Source organism: Stigmatopora argus, chromosome 9 (genome assembly GCF_051989625.1).
Source record: "Stigmatopora argus isolate UIUO_Sarg chromosome 9, RoL_Sarg_1.0, whole genome shotgun sequence".
NCBI lineage: Eukaryota > Metazoa > Chordata > Actinopteri > Syngnathiformes > Syngnathidae > Stigmatopora > Stigmatopora argus.
The window spans coordinates 10,812,551-10,825,297 of NC_135395.1; the positions used below are offsets into that span (position 1 = coordinate 10,812,551).

The 12,747-nt window shown below is 42.1% G+C and overlaps 1 protein-coding gene across 4 annotated transcripts in view; it reads right to left on the minus strand.

Annotated features, from left to right (window-relative positions):
* The window catches only part of LOC144081931 (teneurin-3), a 147,752-nt gene that overhangs the window by 4,025 nt on the left and 130,980 nt on the right, over nt 1-12,747 (minus strand). For all 4 annotated transcript variants that reach the window (XM_077608514.1, XM_077608511.1, XM_077608512.1 and 1 more), the window contains 9 exons: nt 11,719-11,739; nt 11,034-11,266; nt 9,233-9,387; nt 5,841-6,721; nt 4,973-5,148; nt 4,513-4,748; nt 3,905-4,201; nt 789-2,400; nt 437-567 (listed from right to left, as the gene is read on the minus strand). In XM_077608514.1, coding sequence (XP_077464640.1) covers nt 437-567; nt 789-2,400; nt 3,905-4,201; nt 4,513-4,748; nt 4,973-5,148; nt 5,841-6,721; nt 9,233-9,387; nt 11,034-11,266; nt 11,719-11,739 — 3,742 coding nt within the window. The remainder of the gene's footprint in view (nt 1-436; nt 568-788; nt 2,401-3,904; nt 4,202-4,512; nt 4,749-4,972; nt 5,149-5,840; nt 6,722-9,232; nt 9,388-11,033; nt 11,267-11,718; nt 11,740-12,747) is intronic.

Sequence of the window (12,747 nt, forward strand, 5' to 3'; positions counted from 1 at the left end):
AAAATCTCAAGGTTTCAAAATTAATGAACCTGTTCAAATTAGTCAGTTTTTCTGAAAGAAAGACTATTCTTTAAAAAAAGCTTTTCCTTCCTAAAAATCATTTAGAAATGCCAATAATTTCCAATCCAAAATGTACTTAAAAACTGTTTTTTAAATCACTATAATCCAATTATTTTTTCCCACCTCTAAACTTTATAGAAGACTTTATAGAGAAAGTGTCTATAAGACTATATTGGGGTTATAACTTTTGAATCATATCAATGAATAATTGTTTGTTTTTATCAAAAAGCAGAGGGTGTACAATTTCAAGATGTCCAAATGTTTATCTTTAGAAAAAACAAAACAATAAAAGACGAAAACAAATAGGAATTCATTTTTGGGAAAATGAGCACATCTGCATGAACAATTGCTGTTAGCCAAAATGAAATGAACCCACCGGCAAATCATCCCACAGCTGACTCTTCCTGAGCTCGTACGATGGCATGCTGAGGTCAAACTTGGGCACCGGGAAGCCAGGAATGGTATTGTGGAGGTGAAAACCAAATGTCACCAGCCAGCTGTTTATGTCTGTGGGACAAAAGCATTAAAAAAATGACAAAAGCATTCTACGCACTCAAGAATGTTATTCACTAGGAAGTGCAGTAAATGAGTAAAAGAACTCAGTTGAAGACAGGCAGTCATTTTCATGTTACTGTTCCCTGACATTTTATAGACAAAATAATAGAGCCACAGTGAGAGGAACCATTAACCATAACCATAATGATCTCGTAGCTGCAACGACCTCTCACCTGCCACATATTCTCTCACTTCTTGGATTTTGCTGATGGGGTTGTTATTACGGAACATGTACAGATTAAATGGCACCGGCTCCCTGCCGACGTCTCTCAAGGTTGAAACGTCAGGCACTGTCCATCTGCCAGACATGATGTCGTAGTCTCTCTCGCCAAAATGCAGGAGCTTGGTGAGCGGGTCGTAAAGACCTCCGTGGAAACCCAGCACCAGCTGGAAATCGGGATTGGAGTCGAAGTAGACCTCGCCGTAGGCCGTGTATTGCAGCTGCTTGACCAGAAGGCCGTTGCTGGTGAAGACGGCTAGAGGAGTTCCAGTGTTGTCGCAAGCGATGTAAAATTCCTCGCCACTACTGATCTCCATGGCGAACAGGTGGCCCTGTAGGTCATAGTACAGCGAGGTGATCTCTGAGCTCGAGTGGTTGTAGACGTGCGTGATCCTAGCCGGGTAGCTTAAATCGGCGTAAAAGTACTGCAAGTGCTGGCCCAGGCTGGTCTTGGAGGAAACCCTTCGACTGAGCCCATCGTAGCGGTACTGGATGGCCCACCCACTGCTTTTGCTGTACACCCGTACCAGGAGGCCCTTGGAGTTGTACTCAAAGATCTCGGCCCCTCTCTGACGGAGAAAGCCGTCTTCATCCAAGCGGTACTGGATATCTCCGAGACGGGTGATGCGGTCTCTGAGGTCGTAGCGTAAGGGAAGGAGTCTTGCGTTGTTTCCCGCGTTAAGCAGGTGAAGGTTTCCGTTGAGGTCGTATGTGTATCGCCAGGTCACTTTTTCGTTTAAGTAGACAGTCTGCAGCTGGCCGTCCACGTCATATTCGTAGCTGTACTTGGTGGTGTTAGCGAAGGGCCCGATCTTTATTTCGCGCCGGATGACACGGCCCACGTCGTCGTATTGGAAGGTGATCCAGTACATGAGTGAGCGGAAGATTTCGTACTGGATTTCCTTGATGCGGCCGTGCGCGTCAAAGTGCTTGGTGTAAGTCATCACTGCCGTGGAGATGATCTGATTGATGTCGTAGTAGATTACGCCAAACTTGCCGAACTGCTCCACTTTGCCAGAGATATCGTCGAACTGGTAGAGGTCAATGGGAAGAGGCGTCTCGTTGATAACGCCTTGCACGCTAGTGACGCGCAGGCTGCCGTCGTATGTGTAGTCGAAGCGGGCGTTCACCATGCCGTCCTCGCTGAAGCGAAATATCTGTCGGTCTATAAGAGGTCCCACCTGCCGGTACCGGATGGAGCAGATAAAGCCGTCGCTCTGCAGGTTGACCGTCTTTAGGACGCCGGCGGTCTCGTCGTAGGTGAAGCTAACTCGCGTGCTGTCATACAGGACTTCGGAGAGCTTGTTCTGGCGCCGATAACGATAGAGCACCCGGCGGCCGGTGCCGAAGTGGGAGATTCTGAGCAAGAGGCCGTCCTCGCTGTAGTCCACGGCCACCGAAGCGTTGCTCTCTGGAGGGTGGTAGAGGTTACGGTAGTAACCCACTGAGCGCACCGTCTGCATGGTGTAACGGGCTACGCTGGGCATGGTGATGCCCGAGAGGCGGTCCAGAGAGTCGAAATCGAAGATGTATTGGCGCTGACTGTGGAGCAGCAGGACCATAGACTGGAGAATGACAAACAGAGAGAAAGAAAAGAGCAATTGTATTCTTCCTATTTTCAAGTAAAACCATTGACAGAATTTTTTTCTTTGCTAGCGTGAACTGCATTGTGTTTGTCACATATGCGCTTCTGCGGTTCTTTTAGAGTCATATTCAGTCTGCGATTCTTAGCCTGACCTCTAGCAACAATTTTCAATTCCAGACACAATCACAAAACACCAGATTGCCTTGCCATGTATCTTTTCCATTATTATTATGAATGAAGAATATTTGCGATTAATCATTAGTTCTTTTTCCTTTTTGTGCATAAGATGGTGGCAAAATTTGACAACTAAACTTCACAATTTTCACACAACTCAGAATGGAATTGCAATTTCCTAATATTTCGTACTTTTGCCATTCCTCTCTAGTTGGTTCAACAAGCAAGTGATCAGAGGGTGGCTCTCCAACTGGTTTGCAGAGCGCTGGCAGTGTTCCCTCCTCGTGTTAAAATGTGATGCTCAGCCATCCGAGGGCACGTCGGCGTGCCCCCATCTCCCTGAGCTCTCACCATTGCTTTCGTCAAATAGCGTGCACACAGGCCTTTCGTGGTCACGCAATCAAAGCCAAATCCCTCCCGAACAAAGCACAAAAACAAAATAAAAAATCTTTAAACAGAAGAGTTGAAGCAGCCATGATACAAGATCATCTTTTTGCTGAGTTGGGGATTCTCTAAGATCAGCGTCATGTGAAATGAGCTGCAATATTCATTTAATATTCGTTTTTTTAAAGAACTGCATTGAAAATGAATATTAAAGCAATTCTTCAGAGTGTCCTCTGTGCTCGTTTGACGGCTGTCTGGCTGCCTGCCGAGATTTTTAAAATCAGACGGCTCATAAAGCAAAGAATAGTTTCTCTTTTTTTTCAGAGTGAGATATGAAAAACAATGTCAGACCTGCAGTTATATTAAAAATCATTACATTTTACGCATTCATTTTCTTAGACAGCTCAATGTGTGTAAAAATGAGACTACTATGTCAATAATGAGTTTCAACAAAGTTTAAACATGTCAGACGATTATTTGATAATTTCCTTTTCATATCTAGTGATCTTTGAGCAAACTCTGCATGGCATCGTGAAAATAAAAAATGCCTAAAGTGACAGCCCCAACAATTGTATCTGCAAACTGTATATGAAACAAGGCTATCAAGCAGAGCTTGACTGCCTGAGTTAACCCCCTCAGAAAAAAACAGCTGTCTACTTTAGTTGAAATTACTACCAGCGCACTTACAGATGTTTATGTAAATGCAATCAGGTTTGACGAATTATGTACAAATCATGATTTGCATAGGAGCGACGCTATTAGGGAGCTATTGCGTTAGGGGTGAGCTTGCTTTGTGTAGTATATGTATTATGAGGAGACTTCAAGGAGCGATGCCAGAAAACACCCATTAAATCTGCTATTTTTCTTTTTAATAGCATGATATTCTGCCCATTGCTTTGACAGTGGATCTGTAATGATAATCCTACCTGCTCCAGGTAGGTGTAGCTCCATATTTTCCCATCAGCAAACACCCGAGACACCAAGCGTCCCTGTGTGTCGTAGCCTAGCTTCTCAGTGGTAGGACCCCTCTGGAGGGTGCTGATCTGTCCACTGCTGGTGCGGCTTACATTGACAGGCAGCAGCTTACTGCTAGGCAACCACAGCACCGGGTGCCCCGCTGTGTCGTATATGATCTTCAAGAGGAACTTTCTATGGTCGTCGTAAATCTTCTCCGTCCTCAGGGTGCGGTCATAATCGACAGAGAGGATGTTTCGTCCATTCACCTTTTGGGAAGTAACCAGAGTCAAGTTTGTAGGGTTGGATCGGGACATATGTACATTTAATGGATGCATCTAGAACCCAGAGGTGGGAGCATGTAGTTAGAAATATTATTGAACTTAAGTCAAATGCCAGCTAAATCTTAAGCATATTGAGTCAATTCTAACATTTTACATGACTCCAAACATTTGAATTTTCAGATTCCCTTTCCTGATAGGGGCCTTTGCACTCATCTTATGCCAATTAAGTCTCAAACTGTGACATTGTTGCCATCCCACAAGAGTCGTGTCGCCACCTCTGGAAGGACCAAACTTACCCGTAGCTTGCGTCCGAACACAATGACCTTCCCTCGCGCTTGCTCCTTGCGAAATCGCCACTCCACCAAATTCTGCCCGCTCTCCCCTGGCAAGCTCATGTTGCGACGGGCCACTGTTGGGTTAGCGGCCCCTGCCAGGATGTGCGGCTCTGTCTGGTAGTGGGTGTCCATCCCGTTGGCGTACGTGACCCTGAGTGAGTTATCAAAGCCCACCTGGTAGCTGCTTTTGCATTGGTCTGAAGGCAGAGAATCCATAGTTACAACATATAATAAATCAGCAGGGAGTTAGTGTTAGGAACACCTGAACAAATATCCTAAGCTGCAAATTTTCAGTGAACACATTTCCCTTGTTGAGTTCATTCACATTAGTTGAACTCGACATTTTAAGTCGGCAGACAACTGACATATGACCGCAGCTTGCTCTGGCGACCCTTCACACAGTGAAAGAAGAACAACTCACCCTGGGAGAGGGTGTAGTAGGCATGGATACTAGAAGTGTTGGTTGTGATGCTGATCTCCTCATCACTAAGGGAGCTCTCGATGTCCACGGTGAGGGCGCTGTAGATGTCTGTGTAAAGGTTGTTCACCATGCCGGTGGGGAAGGTAACATTCATGAGCCGCCCCTCACTATCATAGCTGATTTGGAGGACAAAGAGTAGAGTATTAATTTTTTTTAAAGGTCTGCAATCATTTTAAAATCACTTCCTATAGAATTTCATGGCAATTTTAACCCAGACTTTTAACAGGAGCCTGCCAGACTTCAACCCGGTCTTTGATTGCCAAAGCCGTATTTTAAAAACTAATTTATAAGACTAGCGATGCTTTCAAAGCATAATTCATTCTTCAAATATGTGTAGTAAAATGGGAGAATTAGGTTGTTGTTTGGTAGGCCTATTCCAAATAAAGACAACATAGACTTTGTCGTGGTGGGAAGCCGCAGCTGATGTTTTTTTGTCTTTTCTAATTCAATTTGTTAAACAAACTCAGATGCTCCACTTGAAGGTAACTTCATTTACATAATGAAATGAGGTTGCACAACTAGGGAGCCTTCACTTGTTTCATTTGACGCTGCAGGAAAACGCATTCTAGAAAGACTAAATCACCTAACTCAATCTAGTAACACTAGCTTGAAATCCCACATGCTCTTTAAAACCAAACTTTTAAATATTTCAGTGCCGTTGACAGAATTAGACATCCAATCCATTTGGATTTGGAGTGGCAAATGAACTTAATTAAATGAGTTGACAGGGAAGGGACCTAAACACGCCCGTAAATTAATAGGAAATGATTTGACAACTCAAGGCACACATTTTTATCTCCGGACTCACTCGTAGAAGGTAGTCCATCCTATTTCGGAAGTCTTGGTTGCCAGGAGGCCGTTGTTACCGTGGTAGGTGAGCAGAACCAACTCCTGTCCCTGCGCCGTGAGAGTCCTGAGGCCACCGTTGGTGCCCATGGTGAGCCAAATGACCTGGTTGTCTGGTGCTACGATGCGCACCGGCGTTCGGCTGGAATCTCGACGTATCCTCAGTGTGTTTCCGTTACTGTCCGTCACCGCCGTGATGTCATTGTCCGTACTGTAGCTGAAGCTGTACTTGAAGTCTCCGGTGAGCAAGCTGGCCGTGTGCTGATGCGTGCCGTTACCGTCAAACAGGTACAGTTCCTGAGCATCGGGCGAGGCCACCTCGTAGCCGTTGGATGCTGCCACCGGCCCGTTGCGAGACACGGCACGAATACGGATGTTGCCAAGGTCTGCCACGTAGAGCGTTCCGTCCGGTGCGGCCACCAGAGAAGACGGCGCGTTGAGTCTGGCGTCTTTGGCGTAACCGTCGCCCGCTTGGTAGCAGTCGCAATTGGCGTCGTTCTTGCAATCGCAGTCCGAGGAAACTCCCGCTAAGTGCGTGATCTCTCCGTCCACCGAGACCTTTCGGATGCGGCTGAGCTTCCTCTCATCCGTCTCAGCGATGTAGATAGCGCCGTGATAGGAGATGGCGATGGACGCCGCAGATTCCAGCGGGGTGAGTTGCGCCCGTTGGCCAGCGGATGTGATGCCGTGCGCCGATACGGAGAGCGGGCAGTGAACTGGGCGTCCTGCCGCGATGCTTACTTGGCCATTGTCGGTAATGCGCAGCACGATATTGTTGTCCAGTACATAGAGTGAATTGTCCATAGGGCTCACTGCTAAGTCTGTGGGCCACTCCAGAATAACCTGATATGGGAAAAAAATGGAACTTCAGGGAGTCAAATAATATTAATACATATAATAATATTAAATAGATTTCATATTATTTTTAATTTGTTTTCATATGCTTACTAAATTCATTTATTTTGGTTGTTTTTCATTTACCGTCATTCATTGTATTATTCCAAGTTACTAGATATTGAATTAGCGTAGGACTCACATGACAAATTAAATAATGTACTAATCCAAACAAATTAAAGGAAAATCAAATGAAAACCACTTTATCTAATTGTTAGCAGCAGTATTAAAGACATATTAGATCAACATAAGAGAAAACACCAATTTCAGTCAACATGTCAAAATGTTTAAATTTTCATTAACGCTGTCAACACATTGATGAAATGCATTGGCACAAAAAGAATTAAAGAACACAGATGATAATGGAGCCAATTCTTTTCCCTTGGACGCGTGACAACCATATGCTACAGTGTTATTGGCTCACCACTAATGAATTTGTGTTGTCTCTAGCCATTTTTAGAGCGCCATGCGAGGATTCCTTTCTCTTTAGTCATTAAAGTGTTGTGCTAAGGCAGTAAACAACCTTTTCGCTCCAATTTCTGTTAATGTGCCTCTGTTGATATCTACAGTGTAGGCTTTTGAATATTTGTTTAGCAGATCTGCACTGGATATTGGCGAGGGCCTTTCCTGGTTCCTGGGACACCTTTTCAGCTGAAGATGGATGGATGACGTCAATTATGAACTTGCTAACCCCCCACAAGCCCCACCATTTTCACACTCTAGGAACAAAGGTTGCTCAACATGTCGATCATGATCTATTAGATCGCCTACTTACTAGTGATATTGCACGACAATGAGATTCAATCAATGTTTCCTTAGTTACGCTGTTATGAATTTGGCTTGTCTGCGGCCAATCAGTTCACGTGATAATGCCACTATTATTGGTGCTTGGGGGGGGGGGGCGCTATTATGGCACCCAAAGAGCATAAGAAAGAGAAAAATAGACACTGCAGGTTTTGCTTTCAGCAGTCTACCACTTAAGAATTCACTTTCTGCGGCTGAAGTCTATAGGAGGGCCAAGGACTGCATTCATTTCCATGTGCTAAAATTTTCCGCCTTTTTTTCTTACATTTTCTGCAATCGTCATCTAAAAAGCGATTTAGAAAAAAAAATACATTGCTTCAGCGGATGGTATTGTAACGATATGACCTATTGTGTCGAGCTTGCCGGGCCACTTTAGAATCATCTCATTGGAAAAAAAGTCTCTTTTTTCTCCCTTCCTTCATTTTTTGCTTACCTGGGCTGCTTCATTACCATAGACGCTCCATTTCAATTCTGAGCTCTGATTCTACCACATTTCACATCAAACCCAAGCCCTACTTGCGTAATTACTCCTCCCCGCTTATCTCCCGCCATGACCAAGAAGCTCATAGCGACAACAAACACTTGGCGGCTTCTCTTTCAAGAGCATATTTTCCGCTGGCTACCTTATGTTTTCTTTCCTTTGGGAGAATGATGTTTACTTGAAGAGCAGAAAGTAATGAGAAAGTTTTTTTCCATGCTTCTTCAGCTTCCGCCTTCCAAGTGGCTGATAATTGAGCTCTCTTGTCCTATTCCCTAATAATGCGCGTGCACACAGACACTTTTGCTCTATTACTCATCCGCATAATTCAGATGTGGCCCAAAATAAATGACCTCTAATACTGAATGTAGGCAATAAAAAGTAGCAAAAGTAGTTTACATGATTTCAGAATGTTATGTATTGATACTTTTACTTATTAGAGTTGCAACATGTTTATAATATCGGTAATATTTTTTATTACTTTAGATTGATTTTACTGCTTTTATGCATGAATTGTGAGTACCTAATTAATGGAAGTTGCATTAATATGACCTTATTTTACATTCATAAATTACAACCATTATTAAATTAATGTAAAAAATGCAACAACCGATAACTATATACAATATATTGTTTTAATTTATATGTAGTGTTATTATTATTCCTTTATAAATGGGATTTGTTGGGTGGCTCTATCAAAATGTTTTATTATTGATGATTTAAAAAAATGTATTGTGAAGAAACGAACAAAATCCATTTACGTTTCCTAATAATAGAGATATATCAATAATGTTGTTATTTATATTGTTATATATGTAAATCAACAGCAGCTCCATCTTTTTACATGGGTACAGATTGAATTACAATTCAAAAAAATGCACCAAATGAATGAACTTATCACTGTACTTATTTACTAATTAACATAGCACAATATTTTGGTACACATTTTTATAGTTATTTATTTGTAATTAGGAAGTATTTTTTTTCCAAATTAAATGCTACTTACTGAGAAGTATTATTAATTTATTATTTATGTATCAAGCAGTTCATATTATTTTCACAGAACATTAAATGATACATGATTGAACAATATATATTATTTAAAATTTCAGTGTAAATTGTATCCTCGCTCTGTGCCATTGACAGAATGCTTTGCGCCTGTTACATTATGTAGTCACCTGACTGACGTCCATGCTGTTGTCACAAGTGAGTGGTCGCGCCGACGTCAAATCGTTGGAGCCCAGGAAGGTGGAGATGACGCCGTTCTGGTCCAGCTTGCGGATGGTGGTGCCGTCCACAAAGTAAATCAGGCCATTCTTGTCTACGGCAATGCCTGCAGGTCAAGTGCATTAAGATAACAAGGTTGAAAGGCCAAGGATCTGCTGGCATGATTCAGAGGAGACGACGTGGCGGATTACACGTGTCGAGCTTGGCTCCCCATTATTCAGGTCACTGGCAAAAAGCACCGCCATCAATAATTCAATGGATGCTTTTCTGCTTTTAAATAATTTCTCAAGCAGAAGTGGCAAATGCTGTAGTCGTAGCATTGCGTACATACTCTGTGTGCACTTGTCAGCTCGGCTAAAAAGCTCTCCCGTTGGAGAAGATTCTGAGTGCAATTGGGTGGTTTTATCTTTGGTAAAAGGCACACCACGGACCGAAATCTGCTTTGGTTTGGGTCTTATTTATAAAGCTGCTGAGAATATCAACATTTTTGACTGAGCTGTAATACGTTTCTACTGATTGCTACTGATGGACCTTATTTGACTGGATGAAAGCGATAAAATGTACCAAATCTTTTGAGGTTAAGACATAATTGTTTAAAGGCTAATAGCGAAGCTCAGATAGCGTCCTTGATCAATTCTTTAAAACTAAATCAAAAACTGAACTATGCATGTTATTCATTTCTCAGTGAATGAAAGTCATACAAATGAATAAAATCTGCGTAAATATTGGTGTTATTCATCGTGCCAAGTCAAAAAGTGTTCTAGCTTAACTTGTCACGACACAGTTAAATACTAAAATATGACTTTTTTTCTACCTAAGTTAACTCCATAAAAAGTAGCAATAGCCCTTGGGTTTAATGACAATTAAACTACAGGGATCACTTTTAATCTATTTTTTTCCTTGGAACAACACTTAGTATTTGCGTTGAAGTGATGAAATGATGGAATGGACGCCATCTGCTTCAATTTTGGTGTTTACATTGCCGGCAGTGATATATTGACCAAATTTCTTTACACAGCACCTCTGAGGGGCAATCGCAATTTCTACGACTTGAATTAAATCTTTAGAAACGCTTTTATGAGGTGAACGCGCTTGGCTCGATGGATACTTGGGGGAGTTTGCCAACTTACGTGACTGCCTGAGAAGCTCAGCATGAGCAGAGTTCATCAAAATGTCTGCGCGAAAGATAGAAGGTCTGACAACAAACACAAAAAAGCCATCTGATGTTTCGCGATTTGGGCTTACACCCACTCCATCATTACAGACTTTTTTGCCTGGGGTGTAAGGCTCGCATCAGGCGGAGTTGGCGGTGGCGGCAAAAGAAATCTTTTGGTTGAAGCTTTTGTGTTCGTAAATGTATAGGTAGTGAACAATCACAGCGCAAATGGAGCAATTGAACGGGAATAGACAACAAGGTTGTACTCATTGAGAACTTTTTGAACAAGATCAATATAAATAACTCTCTCTCGCTCTTATTTTTTTTTACCTTATTCCACTCCTCTGAAAATGACCTGATCGGGCCTGATTTTCAATAACATGATTGGATCAGGACATCCCTATTATTTACTTTGAATTCTATTTCTGATTAGAGTATGTATCATGTAGATTGCTGAGGATTTCACTTCTGCTCTGGAGAAACTATTTAGCTTAAGTGCGCACAGCTGCAAACTAACTTGAGCCATGATGGGTATAGAAACTCATACTCTTCTGTATACATATATTATACATGCATATTACATATGTATACGACACCTTTGGGTCCAGTTAGCGCGGCCTCTGGGGCTTGGCCGCCATCCCCGCAGTGGTTATCGTCAAAGGGCAAGCAGTGCTCTCCTGTCCCGGCCACGACCTCAGCGTTAGCCTGAAGGTCCTTGGTTCCAGATAGGCTTTTTGGCCGATAGATCCGCCGCGAGTTGGTGTCTGACACGTACAGTTGGCCTGTAACGGGGTCAGTGGCTAGATAGTAGCGATGTGCTGGGTTGTTGCTGCAGGTTAGAAAAGTTTTGTTTGTAATAATTGTTTAAAATACAATGCTGCTTTGACAATGAGTTTTAATTAGAGTACAGTATTACTGAAAATGATCCCGTCTTATGTAAATCTTTTAGTTAGAATGCCTCTATTGCTTTCAACAAACACCACATTTTTCATCTCCATTGTTCTCTCTTTCAATCCTAATTACATATCATTGTCATTAGAACCTGCATGTTTAAACCCTTTTTTCGGAAACAATTTCATCAACTGTGACAAACAAGATGTTGCTTTTTTCCCTCCCCTATCAGTGATAATTAGCCGGTAATTGGCCCAGTCAAATTATACATGTGGTAATTGCTGGTGCGCTCAAGGAATGGCAAAAAGGGGTAGAGCCTTATTCATGACATATTATTATTGATGAAAAAGGTTTTGGTAATGAGCATATAGTTGAAGATAACACACCTACCTGTGTCTAAAGTCTTTATTTCTATAAAAGGGCACAAAAGTAGAGAAACAAAAGATCAGAAAGTTTTTGGCAGAAGACAGATTTCAGCATTTGTCTCACAAATTACAGCATGTCCTTGAAGTAATAATACATCCTAGATTTTGGGACAGTTCTGCTGCACCACACAGGTGATAAGTGACTATTTACATTACATTTTATGTTAAAATGGACACCCTCACTAAACATTTTCTTGTTTTTCCGCCCAAATGCATTCTTCTTTCCGTCTCAGCGGCAGAAGAATCTGCTATAATTCCTTCCTCACCCAATCCAAGAATGGTCATTTTTAACAGTCAAAAACCGATGAACAGACAGATGATGCTTATTCCATAAAAAAAACTGAATTTACATTTGCCACACTGGTAGTATGGCTGAAAGGAAAAGTAAATAAAGGTCACATTTAATATATCCGTTTGAAACTCTTTAGGCAGATTTTTGGTTAGAAAAAGGATTTTCTTTCTCCCAGATTTTTCATAGCAAAAGTCACTTGTTGTACATAATGTGTGAACCACCGTTGCAATTATTGTAACTCCAGAAACACAACACCTCATTCACTCCTCCTAAACTGGTGTGAAAAGCTTCTGAGATAAAATCCAATTGAGAAACGCCTACAAAAGTCCTGAAAAGTGTCTCATTTTCTATTTACCTGCACATTATTACCTCAGAGGTGCAATGCACAGTGGGCCAACTTCCTGCCTGCCTTATCTAAAGTAACCGCACAATTTTAAATATATCTAACATAAGAACACAGGAGTGCCCACGATGAACACAGTCATCATCTTGCCTATTTAAGAGCAGCCAACTGTCTCCAATTTGAGCTGAGCCAAGTTGGCATGAGGTCAGTTAGCTAGCAATTACGTCCCCGATACAGGATGTCCTTCCTAATTACAAGCACAGAGAGGGAAACAATTTGTGTCGTTGGTCTTTTCGGTTTGACACTGGGCCTAAACATACACATTTTTTATTTTTTATTCTTGTCATTCATTAGCCAAC